The sequence below is a fragment of the Anopheles ziemanni genome, chromosome 2 (genome assembly GCF_943734765.1).
Source record: "Anopheles ziemanni chromosome 2, idAnoZiCoDA_A2_x.2, whole genome shotgun sequence".
In the NCBI taxonomy this organism is placed as follows: domain Eukaryota; kingdom Metazoa; phylum Arthropoda; class Insecta; order Diptera; family Culicidae; genus Anopheles; species Anopheles ziemanni.
In genome coordinates, this window is record NC_080705.1 from 74,828,915 (window position 1) to 74,852,243 (window position 23,329).

General features: G+C 43.5%; 6 protein-coding genes across 7 annotated transcripts in view; 3 read left to right on the top strand and 3 right to left on the bottom strand.

Annotated features, from left to right (window-relative positions):
- Window positions 1-1,220, bottom strand: part of LOC131285849 (protein furry) — a 43,586-nt gene extending 42,366 nt beyond the window's left edge. The window contains exon 1 of the mRNA XM_058314707.1: window positions 1,124-1,220. Within this exon, the coding sequence (XP_058170690.1) occupies window positions 1,124-1,220 (97 nt within the window). The remainder of the gene's footprint in view (window positions 1-1,123) is intronic.
- A 969-nt stretch (window positions 1,221-2,189) lies between these two features.
- LOC131292590 (UPF0046 protein C25E10.12) lies at window positions 2,190-3,443 on the top strand. The gene is made up of 2 exons (XM_058320839.1): window positions 2,190-2,522; window positions 2,602-3,443. The coding sequence occupies exons 1-2, from the start codon at window positions 2,255-2,257 to the stop codon at window positions 3,228-3,230; spliced, it is 897 nt and encodes a 298-aa protein (XP_058176822.1). The 5' UTR covers window positions 2,190-2,254; the 3' UTR covers window positions 3,231-3,443.
- A 1,512-nt stretch (window positions 3,444-4,955) lies between these two features.
- LOC131282149 (ribose-phosphate pyrophosphokinase 1) lies at window positions 4,956-13,856 on the bottom strand. 2 transcript variants are annotated; one of them, XM_058311550.1, is made up of 6 exons: window positions 13,672-13,856; window positions 13,331-13,470; window positions 11,125-11,308; window positions 6,188-6,286; window positions 5,615-6,073; window positions 4,956-5,536 (listed from the first exon to the last, which is right to left on the bottom strand). In XM_058311550.1, exons 1-6 carry the CDS (start codon window positions 13,738-13,740, stop codon window positions 5,444-5,446), a joined length of 1,044 nt encoding a protein of 347 aa, XP_058167533.1. In that variant the 5' UTR covers window positions 13,741-13,856; the 3' UTR covers window positions 4,956-5,443. The 2 variants fall into 2 exon arrangements, with proteins under 2 accessions (XP_058167533.1, XP_058167532.1); XM_058311549.1 differs by having other exon boundaries at window positions 13,331-13,856.
- Window positions 13,857-15,648: 1,792 nt separating this feature from the next.
- LOC131282150 (ubiquitin-conjugating enzyme E2-22 kDa) lies at window positions 15,649-17,649 on the top strand. Its single transcript, XM_058311551.1, has 3 exons — window positions 15,649-15,839; window positions 16,819-16,971; window positions 17,051-17,649. The coding sequence occupies exons 1-3, from the start codon at window positions 15,777-15,779 to the stop codon at window positions 17,432-17,434; spliced, it is 600 nt and encodes a 199-aa protein (XP_058167534.1). The 5' UTR covers window positions 15,649-15,776; the 3' UTR covers window positions 17,435-17,649.
- A 777-nt stretch (window positions 17,650-18,426) lies between these two features.
- Window positions 18,427-21,081, bottom strand: LOC131294335 (SANT and BTB domain regulator of class switch recombination). Its single transcript, XM_058322381.1, has 3 exons — window positions 20,288-21,081; window positions 19,279-20,206; window positions 18,427-19,107 (listed from the first exon to the last, which is right to left on the bottom strand). The coding sequence occupies exons 1-3, from the start codon at window positions 21,079-21,081 to the stop codon at window positions 18,427-18,429; spliced, it is 2,403 nt and encodes an 800-aa protein (XP_058178364.1).
- A 445-nt stretch (window positions 21,082-21,526) lies between these two features.
- LOC131281318 (small ribosomal subunit protein eS17) lies at window positions 21,527-22,625 on the top strand. Its single transcript, XM_058310621.1, has 3 exons — window positions 21,527-21,614; window positions 21,996-22,147; window positions 22,232-22,625. Exons 1-3 carry the CDS (start codon window positions 21,612-21,614, stop codon window positions 22,470-22,472), a joined length of 396 nt encoding a protein of 131 aa, XP_058166604.1. The 5' UTR covers window positions 21,527-21,611; the 3' UTR covers window positions 22,473-22,625.
- Window positions 22,626-23,329: the final 704 nt, after the last annotated feature.

The following is a 23,329-nucleotide window of genomic DNA, read 5'->3' on the forward strand; positions in this document are numbered from 1 at the left end:
ACTGATCGTACAAAGAGGTATGCTACGGATAAAACGGGATCGCAAACAAGTCATCCGAGGGTTGGAGTTTACTACTCCAAATATTTAACCTTCCCACTCGACTAAACTAGACAGCTGTGCAATGTAGTTGATAGCTTTATCAATACGAAAGACTATCACATCCATGCATTTTGTTTTTGGTTAGTTATTCCTTATGAAAATTTCTCTAGTGTATACAGGGGGTTCTCCTTCTTCATAAATTTTACCGGATAGAACTTTGACCTTTTGAATATACGTTTTTCTTGATGGTTAAAGGCAAGGAAGGTGAAAGAAGCTATAATTATTTTCTATGACAATACCGAATTTTACAATCATCTAAATGATGTAGCATAGACACAGTTTCTGTAAATAAATTAATAAAAATGTTTTTATGTAGAAACATAACGTAATCTTGACTAGCTAAACAATATAAATCAACACAAAATAATGTAGGTATGATGGAGTTCGCCTGTTAAAAAAGAGCATCAGCTAATTATCTTCAAGGCAGGGATAGGGTTCGGGTATAATTGCCCTTAGAATCCCCACGTAATTAGTTATTGTAAAAGCCAATGTGCGGATGGCTTAATCAGCACCAACAAGATGACTTTTTCTACCATACATTATTCATAAGATTACCTAGTTAGATGCTAAAAATCAAGAAATAATCTTTGGAACAGAAATAGTAAAAGACGGCATCATCCCCACTCCGCAGTGGGGGGATATGTACGTGCGAATTAAAAGCAAGTGTTCCCCTGCAGAGTGTTTGTAAACAATGAAGAAGCAATGATGACGCCTCTAGCAAAGCGAGAATGAGCAAAACAAAGCCATCTGCATATTTAAGTAAGATTGCAGCATCTATTCGAGCATGACAATGTTTAACGAACAAAATCGACGGTATCAATTTCTATGACGCTCAAGAAATGTTAGATGAACAATAAATAGAAGGGATTCTGAGCAGAGCCCCAAGACCGTCCATGACGCCTACTTTTTATGATTCAGTGACCCCTACCGCCCCATAGGAATGAATATCGAAAAGCTTGTGGAAACGTTAACAAACCGTTCCCAGTCCAATTTCGTCGCATCGTCCCATGCATTCAACACTTACCCGTGCTGGATAAGGCCAGATTTGTGCTGTTCCCGGATGTGTTCTCTTCGCCATTGTCTAGCGCATCCGTGTCTTCATTGGCTTCGAGACGCTGCATTTTGTTTGCCTTTGGATCAGCCGTCCGCCGTACAAGCTGGGGCCGATCTGCCGGCAAGCACCGTTGGCGCGTAGCAAACAAGTATTATCGTCTGAAAGCAGTGTTTAACACTTTTCACTTTTCACTATTTATCGAGCGATTGCTATCCTCGCCAATTTTCGTGTTTGTTACTTTGTGCTTTTTTCACTTGATTCTCGAGATAGCTGTCACCTGTCAGGCGGCGATGTCAGATCGAGCGTTGACGTCAAATGCCCGGTGCTGTGAGTTGGTTTGTTTGCAACCTTTCAACTGCCAGCATGTGCAACAGCTGATTGTTGTGTACACTTTTGAAATGTACCATTTAATTCTTTTAAACCTCTGATATACCTTATACTGCATTTATCATGTTGATATTCCTCTCCTATAACAATTTCTGTCTTCTTTCAACTTGAAGTTTTAAGAAAACCAGCTTACCGGCTTTTCTACAGATCAGCTGTTCTTGTAAACAATGGTAGCTCACAGCTTTTGGCTCTCACGAGTTCGTAGATATGTCAAACATGACACATTCACAGATTGTTTCCAAATTTGTGTTAATTTTCTCAAAAACTACAAAATACCGAAGTATCTTAACTTACGCAAAGTTGTTGATCCGAAAAAGCTCTTTCATTTAAGGGGTCATGAGTGAAAATCAGTTCAGCGATCATGAAGTTATTAACAAATTTGCTATTTCAGCGTCAAATATCAACCAAGGTTTCTGTACCTGTGCACCCATACATGTTTTTTTCAAAATCTGAGGATTTAGAAAGTATTGTTGGTTTGTATGCAGTTGTTTGTCTTCAAAAGACCTTTCAAAAGAAAAATTTCAATTTTAGCCATTATTCGCGTGATCCTTTTCTTTAGAAGCATTGTTAAAAGTACCTTGGTACACCTGCTCAACAAAGCTGTCATTTCTGCGGTGTTGAAAACCGTCGTGCAAAAATCGCCCAAAACACAACAGGATCAAAACATCAGTGCTCGTTGGGTTTATTGGATTTCAAGGATCAATTCTGGTGGCTATGAAGATCGACATCCATCCACTGACGCACGATCCTACGTCGGCATGGAAGGAAATCTCAAAATCACAGAGGGTGATCAAAATCAACACCAAACCACCGGCTGCCGAAGTTCCAGCAAACAAGGTGCGCGTAGTTTGCATGTCCGATACGCATTCGCTGACGCACCACATCAAGTTCGACGTTCCGGATGGCGATATTTTCATACATGCGGGAGATTTTACGCGATGCGGAAAACTGGACGAAGTGATCGATTTCAACGAATGGCTAAGTATGAGCGCTAAAATGATAAATGCCCTCAATATTGGTTGGATAAACAGAACCCTTTGTGTCCAATATTTCCTCTGCAGAAAAATTACCTCACAAGCACAAGCTGGTCATTGCCGGCAACCACGAGCTCAGCTTCGATAACACCTTCACCCATCCATTCCAAAATGCGAGTGCCTGCTGCAAGAAAACGGGCTCCACCTTGCTGGACGAAATACCTACCCTGGGAAACTCGAAAGAGAGCCTGGCTGAAGCGGTCAAAACGGAGAACATCCGGCAGTACTTGAGTAGCTGCGTGTACCTTCAGGACGAAGCAATCGAACTGTACGGGCTCCGGATATACGGTACACCCTGGCAGCCCGAGTTCTGCAAGTGGGCCTTCAATGTGAAACGTGGCCAACCGTGTCTCGATAAGTGGGAACAAATTCCGGAGAACGTTGACATACTCATAACGCATACGCCACCCGTCGGCCACGGGGATCTGTGCTGTTCCGGCGTGCGTGCCGGATGCGTCGAGCTGCTCGCGACGGTGCAACAACGGGTGAAACCAAAATACCACGTCTTCGGACACGTGCACGAGGGATACGGGATCACCTCGGACGGTAGGATAATTTTTGTGAATGCTTCGACATGCGACATCAACTATTTACCCAATAATCAGCCAATCGTTTTCGACGTCACGCTACCAAAAGGTCGAACCAAAGACGACTAAACCAGACGACGTGTGTGTAAGGTTTCCTGTTTTGGGCTACCAACTGTGCCATACCATGACCGAAAACAAAGGCCGCTCCACTTGTAGCTGCCGCACTTTTGTAGGATGCACATTGATGAAACATAGTCACTTTGGAACCATCGCTAACTCTTACACCAAGAGGTTCTTTTAGAGACAAAACAAGATCGGTGCACTATGGCTTCAAACCAAAGGAAAACATGCAGATGCAGGAACGTCAAAGTATTAACTACATGAAAAAGAAATTTCACCCCATTAATCGCGCGCCGAAGTTGTCTTGCACGTGCTCTTATCTACTATATCTTTTGCTAGAAAATAGTGAAATAGTCTGACGAACACCGACAATTATACTCCACTTCTCAGGCCACATATTGCCGAGGCCTTAACCAACATAACACTAGATATTGAAATAACAAAGCAACTTATCTGGCTTCAAGCTCTCTTAAAAATGTGCTCTACCATTTACAAAACTTCAAGATAGACACAAAAGACTATGACAACGAAAGCAAGGCAAAGCCACGCGTATCAACTACTTTACCGCACACTTTATTAAAGAAGGCGTTGGGATTTATTTTTTGTCTTTTGGGCTTTAAAAGCAAAGGGAATAAAAATTATATTATAGTAGGATGTGGAAACCAAGGGATGTTTAGATTTAGATCGTAGAAAACGTTTGCTCAATGATATTGATTATTTTGTAACCATTGCTAGAAACGTATCGCCGTTGCGCTTGTGTAGAGTGAAGTTTTGTGATTAATATCTGGTTTATATTCCTGGAATACCTTTTGCCTTTTTTGATGCGGCTATGATATTCGGTGTGTATTGTTTCGCAGTACTATTTGTAACATAATTTATTTAATGTAGAACAGAAGCGTGCCGTTGTACGTCAATAAAACCATCTTTCGTTTTAATTGAAGTTTAAATGTTTACGAATGTACTTACGCTTGTCCACGATTTTTCATGTGACTGAAACAACAGAGATTCTGATGGGGTTATCGAATGTGTCTGTTCAGCAGTAAATAAGGACAACTTTCGTGTGGTAGCTAATGTCTTTACTAGCTTACATCCTTTTGTTTATATATCAAAGTATTAAAAACTAAACATAAATTGTACCATAACATAAAGTGTTCAATTCATTATCATGGAAACATCTCGCGAATAGATGGGAGCATATTATTATCGTTAACTCTAGCGATCGTTGCAGGGAGAACAAAAAAAAAGAAAAAAAAAAATGCCACTATCATGTAATTTCAATCTGCCTGTCTACGATAGTGGTTATTGCACCCGGGTAGTTCTGTTCCTCGATTTTACAATTTGATCTATTTGAATCTTAACGTTTTTTTCTTAATCCGGTTTCATCCGGATACATGAACTTCATTATGGTCAGCTATTTTAGTTATGTTGTGTTTATGGGTTTAGTTTTGTCTTGAGCTATTTTGGACTGCGTTTTTCAGCATAACCTTATCCTACGTTTGTCGATTCTTAATCTTACACGACGTGTTTACCCTTATCTAAAGATCCTGGCCAGGCAGCGTCCACAATTTTGACATGCCAATCTTTTAATTCATTATGAATTCCTGTTTCTCTTTTGGAAGAAAACTGTACAGCGTGGAATAGCGAACGACACTGTTTATTTTGTAAACTTACTCGGGAAAACAAAAAAGGCGAACGAACTTGCCTACCTAATGATCGGATTTGGTAGAAAGAAAGCGCGCGCAAAAGGAAACAAAAATTAAACCCTGATAAAAATATACTTTCTCCCCTCAGAAACGGTGTGTGAATCTCGCGAGATGTCGAATAATGTGCCTCTTGTTAGTTCCTTTCTACTAAACCAATTTACTGACGGGTGAGTTTTGGTGTTCCCTGATTGACTTGCTTTTAAGGGTAGAAAATCCGCGAGGAGGGGCCCCACCCCTGTCGCCATCGTGTGTGACAAGCGACGAGGGCAGCATTCTTTCAATGGCAATGGATGGTTTTTTTATAGGCTTTTCTGTGCCAGCGTGTCGTGGGCGCATTCTATCGTGGCAAACTGTGTCCGTCCTATATTATCCTATGTAGCTCCAATGCGGTGTGGCAATAGCTTGCTAAAAATGTGGCGTCGTCGTTTCGATGTTTGGGACAGACGATACGGTGTAATTGTTGTAAGTGTGAACGTGTGTATTTTATTGGACATCCATCCCCAGATGGCGAGGATCGTCCTAGTAAGGAACGTTGGAAAACAGATACGACACACTCTCCCCGTTGTGCGTCCGACGGACGGCCTCGGCGAACATCATTGACACGTCGATGCACTGCATTTGGGAAAACATAATTGGAGTATTGATTTTATGCACACAACGGCCGCACCACAACACGGCACGTGTCCTTACCTGAATCTTCGGGCAGTCCTTCATATGGCCATCCTGCGGGATCGTATTCGTAACGACGACCGCCTCAAAGCAAGCATTGTTTATCCGCGAGATGGCCGGCCCACTGAAAATGCCGTGCGTCAGAATGGCATACACCTTCGTGGCGCCCGCTTCCACCAACTTGTCCGCCGCGTGGCAGATCGTACCGCACGTGTCAGCCATATCGTCCACGAGGATCGCCACGCGATCCTTCACATCACCGACCAGCACCATCGAGGCCACCTCGTTCGCCTTCTTCCGCTCCTTGTGAATAAGCGCAAACTCAACATTCAATCGATCCGCGATCGAGGTGACACGCTTCGCGCCACCGGCATCGGGCGAAACAATGATCGAATTGCGCCACTCGGCGATGTTCTCTCGGATCCACTTCAGTACCGCCGGTTCGGCGTACAGATTGTCCACCGGGATGTCAAAGAAGCCCTAAGAAATGAAAATAAAAATATTAAAATAGCAACAATACTTCATATGCTTGTATTTTTAGCTTTTGATGACCTTGGCGATTTAACAAGTTGCACTAATATCCCTTTTACATACCTGAATCTGCGAAGCGTGCAAGTCCATCGTGATGATGTGATCTGCACCAGCAACGGAAAGCATATTCGCTACCAGCTTGGCCGAAATGGGTGCCCGACTCTGTATTCCCCCCCAAAAAGGCGAAGACAAACGAAGACATCCGGTGGAGCGGTGATCATTAGCGAGCGAGTAAGGTTTGGTGGAAAAGAAAAAAAGGCATACATTAGTCAATTATTACCCCACGCAAGAAATAGTTCCCTCCTCAGCGCTACTGGTAAACGGTATTAGGCTTAGGGATAGCATAACAAAACAAAACCATCGGACAAAACATAACAAGAATCCCAAACAGAAACGCCCAACCAGAAGAATTTAGACCCACATAGTTTTTGTTTGTTTCCTTCTCGGATTATTAGTCAACATCGCTACATACACGAAACGCGCAAATGCGCAAAACCACACATTAGCCTCCGCAGTTCCGCAGCGATCATGCACTGAAAGGGTAAGAGAGTATATTAAGATGAACCCGTCGGGGCGATGTTGTTAGACCCGGAATCCCGGGGAACCGCAACGTGATGGACAATATTCACAAGGACATACAACAAGGAATGCATATAATGCCTGTACAGTCGCGCCAAAGGAAAGCGATCAAAAGTGAAGAATGTAATCTTGATTAATGCACTCCGTTTTCATAAACAACCACACAATTGCCATCATTCAAACCTAAAAAATGGTGCAAAAGGAACGAGTAACAACTGAACAAACGAATGAAATATGCGCATGAAATGTTCTCTTGGAATGTACGGGACAGTTTGAAACACCGAACCAAAGAAGTGTGTAAGGGATACAGTAATCCTGAAAGGGCAACACAGGAGTCGCATAACAATCGAAACCCATGCTCTCATTGAGGTAAATGTTTCAATCACCGATCGAGCTTGGAATGAAAAACAAGAGGTCGCAAGATGTATGATTTATGGTGTTAAAATGTCCATTTCGTCACCGTAAACTACCGGAAACCACAAACAAGGACACATTGCAAACAAAACTATTGTACATCGCCACATCATACAGACACACGACAAACGGCAAACAGTGTATTTTGTTGCACTATTTATAGCAAAACTTTCTACATAATCATGTGTACGTGTGGGTGTGCTTTTGTTTCGATTACAGTCCTTTCTTATTTACTTAATTTTTTTTTTTTTTTTCATTTGATAGCAAGCGAAATTATGCCTGAGGAAGGTACACTCGCTAATTGCTGTGGCCTGGTTGAAACCAATCAACCAACTACTCACTAGGTACGCCTCTGGTATGTAATCCTACGGTGGGTTGATAAATGATAAATACACACAACAATAAAGGGGGTAGAGACGGGTGAGAAGAAAAGAAAGAAAGAAAGTCAGATAAAAAAGCAAGCAACCATCGACTCATTATTTTTAAACACGTGTACATTGGGTTACTATTATTACATCGTGGTACGAAAAGTGGCCCATCATTGAATTGCTCCAAAGTCTATACAATGAGTTCAGGGTACTGTTTGTATATTCTCTGTATCTTTAATCATCAAGTTTAATGTTTGGCGGTTTATTTCTAACATTCAATTGGACTATTCAAAATATACGTGCCTGCAACACGTGTGTCTGTATGTGTTTCGAAAAAAAATATTTAAAAAATATAAAAAGATAAAAAAAAGTATTTACTACCAAATGGTCAGCACTTATTTACAAAAATCAAAGAGACAAAACTAAAGTCGTTAAAAATAGTATGACACGAAGGGAACAACGATACCGAACGGAAACAAAAAATCAACATCATTTATATGATCTTGTTTTTCCTGCGTGCAAAAACAACCATTTGTGTGAACCTATTGACATAATAGGGGTGGCTGGGGTAATACGCACCCCTGAGGCAATACGCACCCTTTCCCATTTCCATTGAAAAACGAGTTTTCAACGCGTAAAAAGTAGTCACCCTGCAAGATCAACCTGAAATATGGTCACCCTGTGAGTTTGATAGCTCTACATCAACAGAAACGCGAAATAAACGCAAACCAAAATGATTCTCAGCTCAGACAGTTTTTGTTATAATGTGACTTACCATTCCGCTAAGGAATATTAAGTGCAAAAACCGATATTTACCCACGAGGAATACGAAATTTATTGAATTGAGAATCAGTGCTTGAGACTATTCATGAAAATTTCGGAAAGTATGCAAATTTACTCATATTTTAGTTGAAAATGTGGGGAACTATGAATGGGGGCAATATGCACCCAGTATGTCGGGGTAAAATGCACCAGTTTGTAAACAAACTATCTTTATTTGACAGTGGATGTTGCCTCGTTGTTGTGGTGCGTATTGCCTCTTTGTTATGGTGCGTATTGCCTCTTTGTTATGGTGCGTGTTGCCCCTTTGTTGTGGTGCGTATTGCCCCTTTGTTGTGGTGCGTATTACCCCTAGCAAAGGTGCGTTTTGCCTCAACCAGATACAGATCGATCAAAAATTGAACTTTTTCAAAACTGAAAAAAATACGTTTTTCTTAGCAAAAAAAAGCAAACATTCCTGAATTGGTAACTAGTTTGAACCTTTATGAATCCTATCCAGTGATAAAATCAACAATCAAGTGCCAAGTTGTTAGAAAATTTTATAGTTTTCCTTAAGGGGTGCGTATTACCCCATCCACCCCTACCATTAGCTTCATGACATTACAATGCATTCCATTAATTTTGAATTTAATTTGGATGATCATGAAAACGTATAACCACTTGGCGTAGATTAGCACGCACCTTCCCGGGACGCACACGACACAAATGTATGGACATTGAGAGGCATAACGAAAGCATAAAGTACATAAGCATATATGCATAGTTTCCCTTCACGTTGTGGGGGAATTGTCGTTAGGGTTGATTTCTGAATACAACGTAATACACCGTACCATTAGGATATCCAATGGTTCTATTTACAATCGCTAGGTGAAGAAGTATGCCAATTGATTCATTTTAAAATGTGGAAATGTTTTTCGTTGCGTGTACTTTCAACTATGCTCATCGCCGTGCCACCGGAGCCGGTGAAGAAATATTCGAACCGGAACAAGAGCTTTAATGCGGATTAGCGCACTCACCCCTTAAGATAGTGATGTTTGTTGATGATAGTGATTGTTAGTTCCAATCAAATAGTCATCATATATTTATATATCCGTTCGTCAAAGTTTTAGTTCCATTGAGAGCTCTGCCTCACCAATCTACCGGGCGAGTGGGTTAGCGTGGGGGAAAATTAGTGCCAAAACGGTACGGGGACTCATTCCGGAAACGCGATCTGCCAATTAGCTCATTTCTCTGGTGGTGGATGGTGGCAGTGGTGTATGGGATGATACTAGTTCTGAAACCAACGACAAAAGGATAAATAAAAACCCGCGCACGCAAGATGACAAACAACCGGGACACAATATGGACGGAACAGATGAAAGTGAAATAAAATTTGGCAAAAATACAAATGCGACCAAAACTGGGCGCCGCAGAACTTAATCTTACACGGCAAATAGTTCTAAAAAAATAGACATGAAACAGAAAACTGATTCACAGGTACCGTACCCGGAACTTCCACTCATTGGTTTTCATGAGCTCGGCCAGCTTATCGTCGCCTGTCTAGTAGTGTGTTGGGGCGTGGAGGTCGTGGACACAAGGCCATAAAACACGCATCGGTATAGACAATCGAGAGAGGGGAAGGGAAAAAAGAATATTATTTAAAACACCGTTTTAACGTGTAACACCGGCAAGAGATGTATTTCCAAGGAGGGATGGGGATAATGGTTGGTTCCTGGACAGACGATTTGGGTATCACTTTCACTCGTCCTATCGTCCATCCGCACACGGCTTTCATTCCGGTTTCCGTCAACCTGATCGCGATGAGCCACCACCAAGGGATGAATCGGAGGGAGGGCTTGTCCTACAAAATACGGATCCAACGGGTGATGATGCCCTATCAGCCGATGACCGATGTTTGTAAACAGTTTCCCTGCACCATTACGAAACCCACTGACGTATTCTGTCGTGAGGCGCAGCAACGTTACTCTAATTCTCCACCGTCAACGCATCCTTGGCAGAACGCCGAGGATCGGTTGCTCGGGCATAGGGCGGGAGTTGTTATTGCCAACAGCAGCGACCGAAGCGGAAACACGTTCCCTGCGTGCCTTTTCGAACTGTTTTTTCTCCGCCGAGCGATAACCTCTGCGTAACGGATGCACGGCATATTACCACGTTCTTTGCACCGGAGGACACGGATCGGAAATGAGATCTTATCACCACGCTCCAATTTACTATTCATGTGTGTTGTGCTGAGCTGTTGACAGCAAACGTTTCCCCCGGACTGGACTGGATTCAAGAAAAGTAAACGATCGATTCTTACTTGTTTGTTTTTCTTCCATCTAGCTCCGCTTTTGATTATTAGATGATCGTCATTTGCAAAGTAAGATCGAAGTAAACACGTTAGCAACAACAGTTCAACAATGTTTCAACTATCCTACAACACCGTCGACACACGCTGGTGGCGGGAAAATTGAACAGTAACGGCGAAAAATATTTCCACATCATCACAATCGGAATACGGCATCATCTTAAAGTACTGCTTCTTAACCTTTTCAGCAAGATGGTCAACAAGTCACAGAAATGACTGTATTTCTTATGTTTCCAGAGTGTCCCATACACCAGTAAACAGGATTTTAAGACATTGACTGTAATTATGTTAACAAAAAGTACAAAAAAAACAATATTTCTGACTGCAACTGCGTACTCTGCATTCTCTTATTTAATACAAGATGTTTTTGAATGCTAAAACGGAAAAAAATGGGAAGGAATTCTTTTTGTACACAAAAAACAAAAAGCAGGGAGAAAAATCCATCCAAGCCCCTCTGGCATATTCGATGTGGTGTATCCTTGTTCATAAGATGGCTACCGGTTGGTAATTACCTTATCTTTCTTGTCCTGTCGTGCGTACGGGAAGCACGGTATCACAGCGGTCACGCGGGACGCTGATGCGATCTTGCACGCATTGATCATAATTAACAGCTCCATCAGGTTGTCGTTGATCTCGCCGGAACCGGACTGCACGATGTACACATCTTCGCCCCGGACGGATTCTCCAATTTCCACGCTAAAAACATTTTGGAAAAGAGTAAAAAACAAAAGCCGTTAGTGACAATCAGCGGCTGGTGAAATACGAGTGAATTCTTATGAACTCCTCTCGATTTTCTCCAAATTTCTGAATGTGTTCTACCCTCAAAATTAGTATTCTTCTTCATCACCCAATATTTTGCTTTTAGCATCTTTTTGCTTATTTGACAAAATACACATAATTCAAACAACAAAAATCTATCTCATAAAAACAATTCAGCATCATTCTCGCAACACGTGCTCCCTGAGCGAGGTGGTAGATGCACCTTCCCTCCGGTATCGTCCCTCTCGCTGGAAAACAAACATTTTCTTTGCTCACCAACATTTACTTGCGGCAAACTAGAACTTCACCGCAAGACGCTATGCTTGACACTATGGTACGCGTGGTTCGCGACATGTATTCGTGGTTTCAACACCACGCGCTCGCGAGGATGGCGCAAGCGTTCCATCGGTGTGCGTACCGCTTCGACCTAAGCTAATTTACCGACATCTTTCACAGATTCCACATGGTCTGGACAATATATTTTCTCTTTTAAACTAGGGGAAACAAGGGGGTTTGTGAAGGTGCTGTAGTGCACCAAACGTGGTCATTTATTTGCCATCGACCACGAATGCACTGACGAAAAAGATCATTTAAAAAACAACTAAAGAATGATGGGCGAGAATAAATACAGCATTAACTGGGACGTCTTATCAACCGGCAAGGAACAAATTCTAATTCAGGTTGATAACAATCAGCTGTTTACACCCATCCGAAATCTCCCCAAAAAAAGTAAACAGAAGATTAAAAGTCCTTTTGGCAACGCGAGCCAACAACAATTCAACCAAAGCACGAATCGACGCCAAGTTGGGTAAGGAAGAAAGAGTAAATAGAAAAATAAAACAAACACATCGTTTGATCGATTCCCGGCCGAAACCTTCGCAAACTCATCCACACGAATCGAGCACGAGGAATGGAAGGCATGGCAACCGAATCTTCCTTCCCTCCCAGGCCTATGGCAGTCGAGGATGGGACGGGTTGTTGCTGACACAAATTGAGCTTAATCAATCTACAACTCGTTTATGCTTCGTCTTTTCCATGCCCTTTAAACTCTCCGAGAACGTTGCGTTTGGATCGTAAAGAAAATTAAAAACAAAACTAATCATCTCAACCATCCACTATCTAGTGTGGCAGTGCGTTGTCCAGTTTTGTTTTTTTTTGTTGCTTTTTTTACATGTTTACAGATCCAAACCAAAGCCGGCATCACCACGAACAGGATTCTGCCGGCTCTGCTGACAGTTCTTCACGTGGGAATGATTTGAGCGAATCAAAAAAGCGACACGACCTCCCCAACGTTACATCATATCACCTTTTATGTTATTTCTTGTTTTGTTCACATAACTTTCATTAGATTTTGTTCCGAATGCTAGTCGAAGTCTACCATTTAAAATCAACTGAGCAAAAAACCGGTTCCGGAAACACGCAGCGGACCTTTTAGCATGATGTTGTCCTACCTCCGCAAAATCTTCAGCCAAATACGGCCAAGATAAAATATTTCGTTACATGGCGCGGGGCGGGGATATTTGTGGTAGTATTCTCGCGCACTAAACCTATCCCCAATTTCCCCGCCCGCCGTCTCTACAAGCAACACAACAACATCATGATTCCACCGCTCGTCAAGGTTACTCTGTGTATGATTAATTTGCTGGGAGAGGTAAGGGCAAGGGGACTATGACGTGCAGGAAGAGCTAAGACGGTTGGGAAAGGAGAGCAAGAAACTTATTTTTAACTGGTTCCTTGATTCGGTGGCCCTCCAATGCCCTGTTTCACAGCAGCCCAATTAGCAGCCTTTACCGATGGATCCACTCCTGTCTCACCCTTCTCCAACTGAGGGCCATTTTGTAATCCTCACGGTAGGGGAAACATCTTCCATGCCGTTTCTTGTTCCTTCTTTTCGTCAGCAGTACTTCAAATCGTTCACATTCGTACGACACAAACACCGCATGATGACACACTACTTACCAGGTTTCTAAATTGCTGAACTTTTTCGTCACCACCTTGCCCAGATCAATACCGAGCCGGTCGACAATGCGGGACGCGAGGTCCGGATGGGACGAGCCGGAAAACACCTTGATGTTCGGCATCCTGGACTGCAGCAACAACTGGCGTGGATCAACGATCGGGATGGCGTTGGAATCGGTGGGAATATCGGTGCTACCGTTGCTGCCGATGGTGGAGCTTGCACTGCTGCTGATGGCGCTGCTGCCGATACTGTGGACCCCCGCCGTTGATACACTGGGCACGAGATTGGAGCTGCTGCCGATGCTGCTGGTGGTGCTGCTGCTGCTGGCGTAGCTGATAACTGATGCCTTCTCCAAGCTGCTCCGGACAAGCGTTCTGGCGCGAATCGGATGAGCTGATCGGACTGGCATCACACAATCTGTGGTGTCAAATTAAATATATGTACGGCGTGTGACGGCATCAAAGGGAAAAGAAAAAACCCCTCCATTCCCAAGTTCCTCATCCTGGTACACAGGATCGCAGCCGCTTCTGTACTCGAACCGAGCCTGATTGACGTTTCAAACGTCTAATGCTTTCAGGTACCGCTCGTAGTGGTTGCTAACTGCGCCTGCTGCTGTTTGCATTTGTTTCAACTTAAGCGTATGTTGTCGAACGTTACATCTGGATAGTTTCTTAAAAAATTAAATTACCCCAATCGTAAATAGGCAAACATATGAGGGTATTACAATTGGGAGCGCGGAAACGATACACTTCTCGACACTGCCCCATACAAAAGGTAAACAACACTTTGAAAAAAGCGAAAAAATGGCTGGCCGTCTCGACGATCCAAAACGACGCCACCTACGTGTCGAGACGATGCGCGGAAACGAAACGACGCGGCTAGCCATTTTTTCGCTTTTTTCAAAGGTGTTGTTTACCTTTTGTATGGGACCGCGACGAGAAATCTGACAGTTCGTATCGTTTCCGCGCTCCCAATTAAAATACCCTCAATAATCCAGTTGCTTATTGGATAATAGTACTGCTTTTTTCTAATAAGACATTTGCTTATAAGAACAGTGGCCATAGTATTGGTGTTAGATCCCAGAACTATGTCTATCTCATTTTTTTGTTTACTTCCTTCTCAGCACAGACAGTTCACAACGCGGTCGATGCACAATGGGCTCTGTTAAAAACCATTTTTCCACAAGGGTTATTTACATGTTTCCGCACGTGTTTTTGTATGTTATTCAAGAGTCCGAACTTAAGCGATTTATGGATGATAAAATCTTTGTCAACAAATTTCTTGCGAAAACCAATGATGGGATTCGTAAATGGGAGTAAGATAGAGTAAGCTTAAAGGTCTTTTAGATGTGAGATAATATAAAAAAAAGATGCACATGCAAGGGTTATAGTGCAATTGTTACACCGCTTTAACATTAGCTGAGTTTTTTTAATTTTAATAAAAATACTCCATGCAATGCCAAAAGCCGCATATATGACCACCGTGAGCAGGTAAAGAGCGACAATCATCTTGCAATGTCATTCCCAAGGAGTCAAACCTATCAGGTAATGGCATAATATTTTTGTGTTTCACTACTTCTTTTGAATGTGCATGAAACTGCGCTTTGTAGGAAGAAAAGAGGATAAATTTTACAGTCTAGTAAAATATTCAGCGACCATTGGTAAAAAAGTGTCCAACTTCTCTGGGGCTCTGAAGAAGTTTGTTCTAAATGAAAACACCTTCTTTACAACTGCTTGATAGCGACACAGCAGCAGCCGATGGTAGCATAAGCACTAGCGTGAGGATTTCTAGAGAGAAGGAACTAAAGAACGGCCTCCCGTATGACGATGTTGGAACAACCGAATTTCTGCTGTTGATATTTCTCACTTGAGTTACCATAACTGTACACACGCAGTATCAATTCCGGACCAAAGGAAGCACCGGGTAGGTAAAGAAATAATGCACATCATCTTCTTGGAGCAAACAACGTCAAACGAAGAACCGAATGATGTGCAGAATTTGCAAACATGTTTATAGAGCCCAACATAATTCGCCGAATAGAGTAATGTAGTAAACATTAGTTCAATGATTTTGCTGTAGAAACGGCAAGCATAACATAGCCGCATCAACGTAGAGAAAGTGTTTATATGACAAAGGCTAGCCACCTACAGTGTTGCGTACAGGTCGTCAAACAGTGCATAAATAATAATGGTGTGTTTGTGTTTATTCGCAAAGGCAATATTCTAGGCTGGCGAAGCCGAGCATGTCTTTCGCGGTGCAGCTACCTCAATCCCGATGAAAACGTTCTTTTCCGTTCCTCGATTACTTTGCAGATAAACATCGGCAGTACGAAATCAACAATTGTTTATAGAGTTCAATTTTTATAAATTATACACCACCCGTCAATACACAAGTACTTACTAAAAGGACTACTTTTGCGTTACTCGAAACACCTCACCAAGAAATATGGCGAACATGGCAGTATCCCGCATTAAGCGAGAGTTCAAAGAGGTCCTCAAAAGTGAAGAGGTAAGTCATATGAGTTTAAGATAGCGATTCGAAAAAGTGGTCGTCTATCATTCAGATATAGGTAGAACCTTTTGAGCTGATAAGCAGATTGCATAATATTTTCGACTACAAAAAACTGCAAAAATGTTTTTAAAATAGCAACGCGCTCATCAAAGAACATTAGCACCGATTTGAAGTTGCATTATACTCCTTACGTTCAATTGTGAATTGTACAAAAAAATCCCCGTCCCATTGCACATACCTTCGGCACCTTGTCTTGCCTTCGGCTTCTGAACACTCTTCTTGCTCATTGCGTCGCGTCCCTGTTCAATGTTCACACTTTGCTTAAATTGCAACACTACAGCTTTCAAGTTTACAGATTAAAATGTAGTGCAATTTCCTCTTTGACCACTTGTGTGGAAGCCTTCGAACGTAGCTGCGGATGACGAACGATGCCTGCTTCTCGTGGATCGACACTATCACCGATTCTATCATCCCTCATGCACAGACCCGGCAACGACCCAATCAGTGGGGCACATCTTCGTCACCTTGAACCGTTTGATTGTTTTCTAACTCGAGCTGAGTCGTTTAATTACAGTCGCATCTTAACATTTTGAAATTGATCACTATTTTTTATGTATAGAAATCTAGAATTCTATACATTACTCTGCTAGATATGGACTGTTTGCAATCAACAATGACCTTTACAATACCGAACAAACATCCATTTAACTAATCAATTTGGATTTTAGAATACAAATGTGAAATTTAAAAGCAATTAGAACAAACCATCCTTTTAGTGGTTAATACTACACTTCTCGGTATTGATGTGCACATCTTCCGCAGAGGAGCCCTTCCCAGACAAGACATACTATTTTTAGTTTTTTAGAAAAAGTTATGTGTAATTTTTGGATTATAAATTTCCTCTTTATTACTTTGATTGATCTTTACTTGATTTTCATTTTTAATCATTTTTAATAATTTCAATTTTCTTTTTCAGATTGTTCAGTGTTCCATAAAATTAGACATGGTAAACGATAATTTCACGGAACTTCGAGGAGAAATTGCGGGCCCCCCGGATACCCCTTACGAGGGTGGAAAGTTCGTACTAGAAATTAAAGTTCCCGAAACATACCCGTTCAATCCACCGAAGGTGATTTTCAAACCCCCCCACTGATCTGCTCCCCGAACCCGCCGTAAAAATTAACCTATTTTTATGTTCGTCCACAAAGGTGAAATTTATGACCAAGATATGGCATCCAAACATTTCCTCCGTAACTGGTGCGATCTGTCTCGATATACTGAAGGACAACTGGGCGGCGGCGATGACGCTGCGCACCGTCCTACTATCCCTGCAGGCGCTGCTGGCAGCGGCCGAGCCGGACGATCCGCAGGATGCGGTCGTAGCGACACAGTACAAGGACAACCACGAGATGTTCATCCTGACCGCGAAACACTGGACCAACGTGTACGCGGGAGGCCCATTTGCGAATGCGGACTTTGACCAGAAGGTGCAGCGACTGAGAGACATGGGCATCCCGGAGTACGATGCACGGGCCGCCCTGTCGCGCCACAACTGGCACCTAGAGCGGGCCTCAGAGCAACTGTTCAGTTAGTCGAGCGAAGTGCGTGCAGTTCGTACCTGCCCGATATTTAATGTTATCGTTTCCTCTGTTGATGATTATTTAAACCATTTGCCCCGCTCTTGAAAACATTCTTTGCAGACTTTTTAAAATCGATAGCAGAAATTGTGGAGAAAAATGGATTTGATTGAATGACCTTTTTTAAGCTCTATTTGGCATTTGCATCTTAAATTTTTTGCACACACCTACTAATACTGTGTCGTTCTAAAAGAAAAAAATACGGGGGTAGGTTAGCAATAGAGTTCTATTTTATTTATCCAAATCGTCGAACAAACTGTCTATGTCCCATGTAGAGTAAAAGTGTGGCAAGCTTTCTCGAACGATAACCTCACCTCCGCTGTTCTGCACTCCAACAAACACCTACAAAAGACAGTAGAAGTAATTCGAAGTGCAAGCCTACAAAATCAATCACACGAATCCGCGCAGGGTTACGTGCCTTCCGTTAGCATTCGAATAACGGAAGTGGACGAAATGTGTGCATGGGAAAACAGAGAAACCAATCTGGGTGGTCCCGTGCAGCCTCTTCTCCGATGCCGTTCGCTGAAAGTCTATAGAAGTGTAATGTTGATCAAGTTCTGTGAAATAAGATACGAAAGGAAAAAGTGGAAAAATACATTTGATATACACGAAACATGGATTTGGTTTGGTTAGTGATTTTATTTTTACAGTGGAACCTGGTTATTTCTAGTAACTTGATCTAATTTCTTTCTAATTTGTATAAAATAGCCGATTGAAATCAAACAATTTTCTTATTAACTCATCCATTTTTCCAATATTTCTACATCCATTTAAATTGATATATTGCTCATGAAAAAACGTGTTCAAAAAACCCCACAATCAATATACAAAAGTGCTTTTCAAATAACAAACAATAATTTGGGACATAAAAAATATTCTGCGTATCTGATGATCCAGCGTCTAAAAGAGTTTTCTACTTCACTGTAACGCAACTCAATCGGCAGCCATCATTTAGTGCCGTTCGTTTTCGCCTTCAGACTGGCAAGGTTTTTCTGCTTGATCGACTCGCGCCAGTCCAGCTCCAGCTTGATGTAGGTGCCGCCCTGCTGGTACGTCTGGTACTGCAGGTTCTGCTCGCCTCCGGTGCGTTTACCTACCATGGCAATGATTTGCTTCATCGCTCGCTCCTCAAACTCACGCTGGTTGTCTTGGTTGCTCCGAGCGGACATATCACCAGCCCAGTGCCGGCCGTACGATAGCTTCGGCTTGCGCTTGACGTCCTTCTGCTGCTGCTGCTGAAACGACGGTGGACTGCTGTACTCGGACTCCTCGCCGTCCGAGCTGCTGCTCGTGCTGCGGCTCTGGTTGGTACCGGACTTGTCGTACTCGTCCGAATCGGACTCACTCTCCGTGTCCATCAGCGACTGTGACATCTGGCGACTCGAGCGGTGATGGTGGTGGTTCACCATAGCGTCACCGTCCACGTGGAACGTTGGCAGCAGACCCTGGCGGGAACGGTGCGGCAGGATACCGATTCCGTTCCACCACGGTTCGGCGGACGTATTCGGGGGTTTGAATGGCGACGCTTCGTACAGGCATCCACCCTCGGAGGCGTGCAGGGCGAGCTGCAATACCGCACGATCCCGATCCGTGTCCACCTGTACCGTATGTTCTCGAAATTGGCAACCCTAGAAGTAGAACAACAATTATTAAATTTCAATTTTCAAATTTAAAAAAAAATGTTTCAGAGTAAACGGCACTATGACGACCAACGGTTGAGTGACGAATTTCTTTCTAGCAAACGTGTTGCTCGATATCGATTGATATCCCACTAATGGCACTAATGAGCCGGTACTTACCGACGGGCCGGGTAATGTTTCATATCGGTAGGCTTGCTTGCCGCAGCAAGGATACCGACCGGCCGGTCCTGCTACCCGGCCTTCCGCCGCTGGACCAAGGAATTGTGGCTGTTCCGGATGATACTGGCACCACATCATCTGGCTGACCGGAAAATGGGTGTCGCAGATCGAGCAGTAGAGAAAGTGGCAGTGACCCCAGAGGCGCCAGTACACCTTGCGCCAGGAGCGCAACTCTTTGTGCAGGCTCGACACGTAGTTGGTAATGTTCCAGGACGGATCCTTCACATGCGCACTGATCAGCTGGCCCCAGCGGTTGAGGCGAATGTTCTGCGGCAGGCAGTGTATGTACGAGCTGACCGTTTGTGTCAGAAACTTGCCACACTTCAGACACCGGAACATGCCCGCCAGCGTCGCATAGTGTCCCCGCAGGGCCTGTGGTTCAATCTCGCACAGGCTCTGTATGAGTTTGGTCCACAGGCGCGGGGCGATGCGATCCTTCTTGTCCTTCACCAGCTCCAGCTCGAGGTTGGTGAACATGGCCGCCAGCCGCGTGATGATGCTATCGTTCAGGCAGGCCAGATTTGCGGAAGCCTTCACGACTTCGTTAAGTCGAGCGTGGCAGAACGACAGACAATCGAGCAGCAGTGGCTCCATCTGCAGGAAGCTCGCCGAGACCAGTATCGGTATCACGTTCGTGGGATCCAGCGTCGGCCAGTCGTCCTGCGACATCGATTCCTTCTTCACCCACTTCATCAGCCACTCGAATATCTGCAGGTCACAGTGCACCGAGATGTCCATATCTTCCAACCGCTGGCCGGCCGTCACATCGGCGAAGTAGCCCATTTTGGTGATCAGCAGCTTTTGCGGGCAGGAGAAGTCCCTCGACGATCCCTTCACTTCGTCGCAAACGTGGATGATGACTTCGGGCCTCGAAAAAGAAGAAGTTGGTAAAATAAAAGAAGCATGTGAAACGGATGGCGACAAATGTTGCGAAATGCTTTCTGCTTACTCCGCCCGGCTGTCCGGAATAGCAATCTGCGCAATCGAAGACTTCCGACGTACACCCGTCTTTGTGGAGCTGCTCGCGATAAGGAAATTCTGCGATACATCCCCTACGGCGGAAAGGGTAGACTTTTTGCCGCTGCTACCGCTTTGCGTGTCGGGCGTCGAGGCACCACTAGCGGCCGACTTGTTACCACCGGAACATCCAACCCCTACCGAGGTCGCATTTACCGTCTGCACCCCGAGCGGACTGGTGCCATTCATTTTCTGACCCGCGCCGCTCTTGTGATGGTAGCTGGATGCGTTCGATGGGCAGATAAATGGCAATACCGAGTCCAGTATGCCCTCGTTGAGCACCTCGTCCAGCTTTTCGTTCAGTATGCTTTCGAGCCGATTTTTCGGCACCTCCACTACTTCGGGCTTGCTTTTCTGCGATTTTTGCGACACCGCCCGCTTCTTTGGAGTCATTTTCTTGTCCAAAGTGGAGCGCGTACCGGACGACGTAGACGGTCCATCATCCACTTTGGAGTCTTTTTTCCCACCAGCAGCCAACGGTACCGCTTGGCGCGCAGGAGAAATGGTGGAGCTAGTATCGGAGCCCTTCCCTGGCGTTCCGTCGGCGCGGTTTTGCTGGATGCTGTTTACCAGCTCGTTGCGGGCCAATTGGTTGTAATCGAAAGTTGAAGGATTCTTCTTGCTACTGTTGAAGGAATCATTCACTTGACATGTTACGTTAAGAAACTCGAGAAAATCATGCATCGAAATTGCTTCGGTCGTTTCTATTGTAGTGGGTTCCGCCATTTTCTTTCCCTGCTTTCGTTTATATTCCTCGTCGACTGGTTTTCACTTTTCCTCACTGAACAAATTTGGCAATTCAAGCGAAACAAGATAACCGCTGGTTAAAAAGTGCACCGACGACCGAAACGATTGTAATTTTGAAGAGTGAAAATATTATTTACACACCGTCACCCATGGCAACGATGCATACTTCCGGTGAAGGATTTGAATTTTGTTTGTCTGGTTTTGCACCTATATAATTAGCAAGAACTCTTATTGAATAAACTAAATGTTGTAAACTTTGAACTGCAACTATTTTTGATGAGATTGTAATAGAAATATAATAGTAAACTTTCTTGTGAAAACATAAATTTGAGATAATAATTTGAATCTTCCGACACAACCATTAGGCACACAAAACATGAATTCGAATCGGCAATGTTGGTAACAGGATGTTTTGACAGCTGTCATACTGGCATCGGAAGGACGTGACGTCACGAGAGTCTTTTCCACACGTTTTCGTAGTGAACGATAGCCGTGAATTTTAGCACAGAATGGTAAATATACGAAATTATCGGTGAAATTCTCGTTCTGCACGATGATGGCACACTGGAAAGCGGAAACGACTATCAGCGCTGATGAATGCTAGTGGAAAATGTGATGGCTGGCTGTAAATTCTGGCCGAAATTGTTGTTTTAAGATCATCTTTAGCGGAGCATCGGAAGACGAATGCCCGACAACCATGTTTGACAGCTATACACCGGAGCTTGGCCGATAGTTCGGAATGATGCGAAAGGTTATGTTATGAATGGACAATGCTTTTGATGCGAGTTTACAAGAAAACTATCGTACCCAGTGTGCCGTTTGAAATGCGTTTCGGGAAAGCCGTATTTTAACTGCGAGCCATTGAATGTAATGTTTACCATGCCATTTCACAGGGTCGCGTTCGTACCAAGACGGTCAAGAAGGCCTCTAAGGTCATCATCGAGAAGTACTATACTCGCTTGACGATGGATTTCCACACAAACAAGCGTGTCGTGGAAGAGGTGGCCATCATTCCGACGAAACCGCTGCGTAACAAGATCGCTGGGTAAGTGACAATGCTTGTTTTTCGCGGTGACCCCCCTCCCTCTGCATTCGATTACTAATTCCTATCGCCTCGTCCGTTTTGCAGTTTTGTGACCCATCTGATGAAGCGCCTACGTCATTCGCAAGTGCGTGGTATTTCTATTAAGCTCCAGGAAGAGGAACGCGAGCGTCGCGACAACTACGTGCCGGACGTGTCCGCGCTAGAACAGGACATCATTGAGGTTGATCCGGAGACGAAGGAGATGTTGAAGCATCTGGACTTCAACAACATCGTCGTCCAGCTGACCAACCCGACCGCCCCAGGATACGGCAACCGACGCAACTAGAACTGCATGTGCTAGAAGCTGTATCGTGTAAGGTTACTGTACTGATTGGTTTTTTTTACCGTGCCCGCGCCGTGTGCAGACCATGTGTGTGCTGGAGAACAACCCAGAGAGAAAAAACCAAGAAGAATACAAGGAAGCGTTGTGTTCGTAAAGGAAAAACCATCTTGTGTTCGTTGTGTCCAAGGGAGTGTTGATGAATGATCCCACGATTTGATGACATGTTTGGTGATTTGTGAAGTGGGGATCTGTTGGTTACTGGTACCCAGTCGACCAAAACATTAAAAAGACAACGAATGAGAAAGATTCCGGTTTATTACAAATGAATGGATATTGCTGTTGATCGTTTGTATCACCGATTCAGTTCGATCGCGACTAGAGTTTTCATGTATTGTTATGTCCCTTTTTAACGTAGTCTAAACTAAAACTTGATGATTCTCTTCGCTTCTACCGTTGAATGTTCTATGTCTGAATGAGATTGTCTGGTTGTCTTATTTTTTTAGCTTTTGAACTATGTTTGACGATAAAGTCCTTCTATCTTTGTTGCTGGTCAACATCATAAAAATGAGAAAGAAACTAATAATAACTATTTCCTTTCAGTTTGGCTCGCAATATAATCGATTTAAACTTTATTACGCTTTTTCTGCTTTATGTTTCGATTATATTTTCGACTATAATTATAGGTACATTTTTAAAGGTATACCGCAGGAATAATTCCAACATTCATTTGTTGTAAAACAAATTGCATGCACGTATTTACTCGTACGAATTTGATAAAACGTCCATATTTATTACATCTGATTATTTGAACATTAGTGTCAAATGTCAATGACAGGTTCTACATGAGACTACCTGCAAAT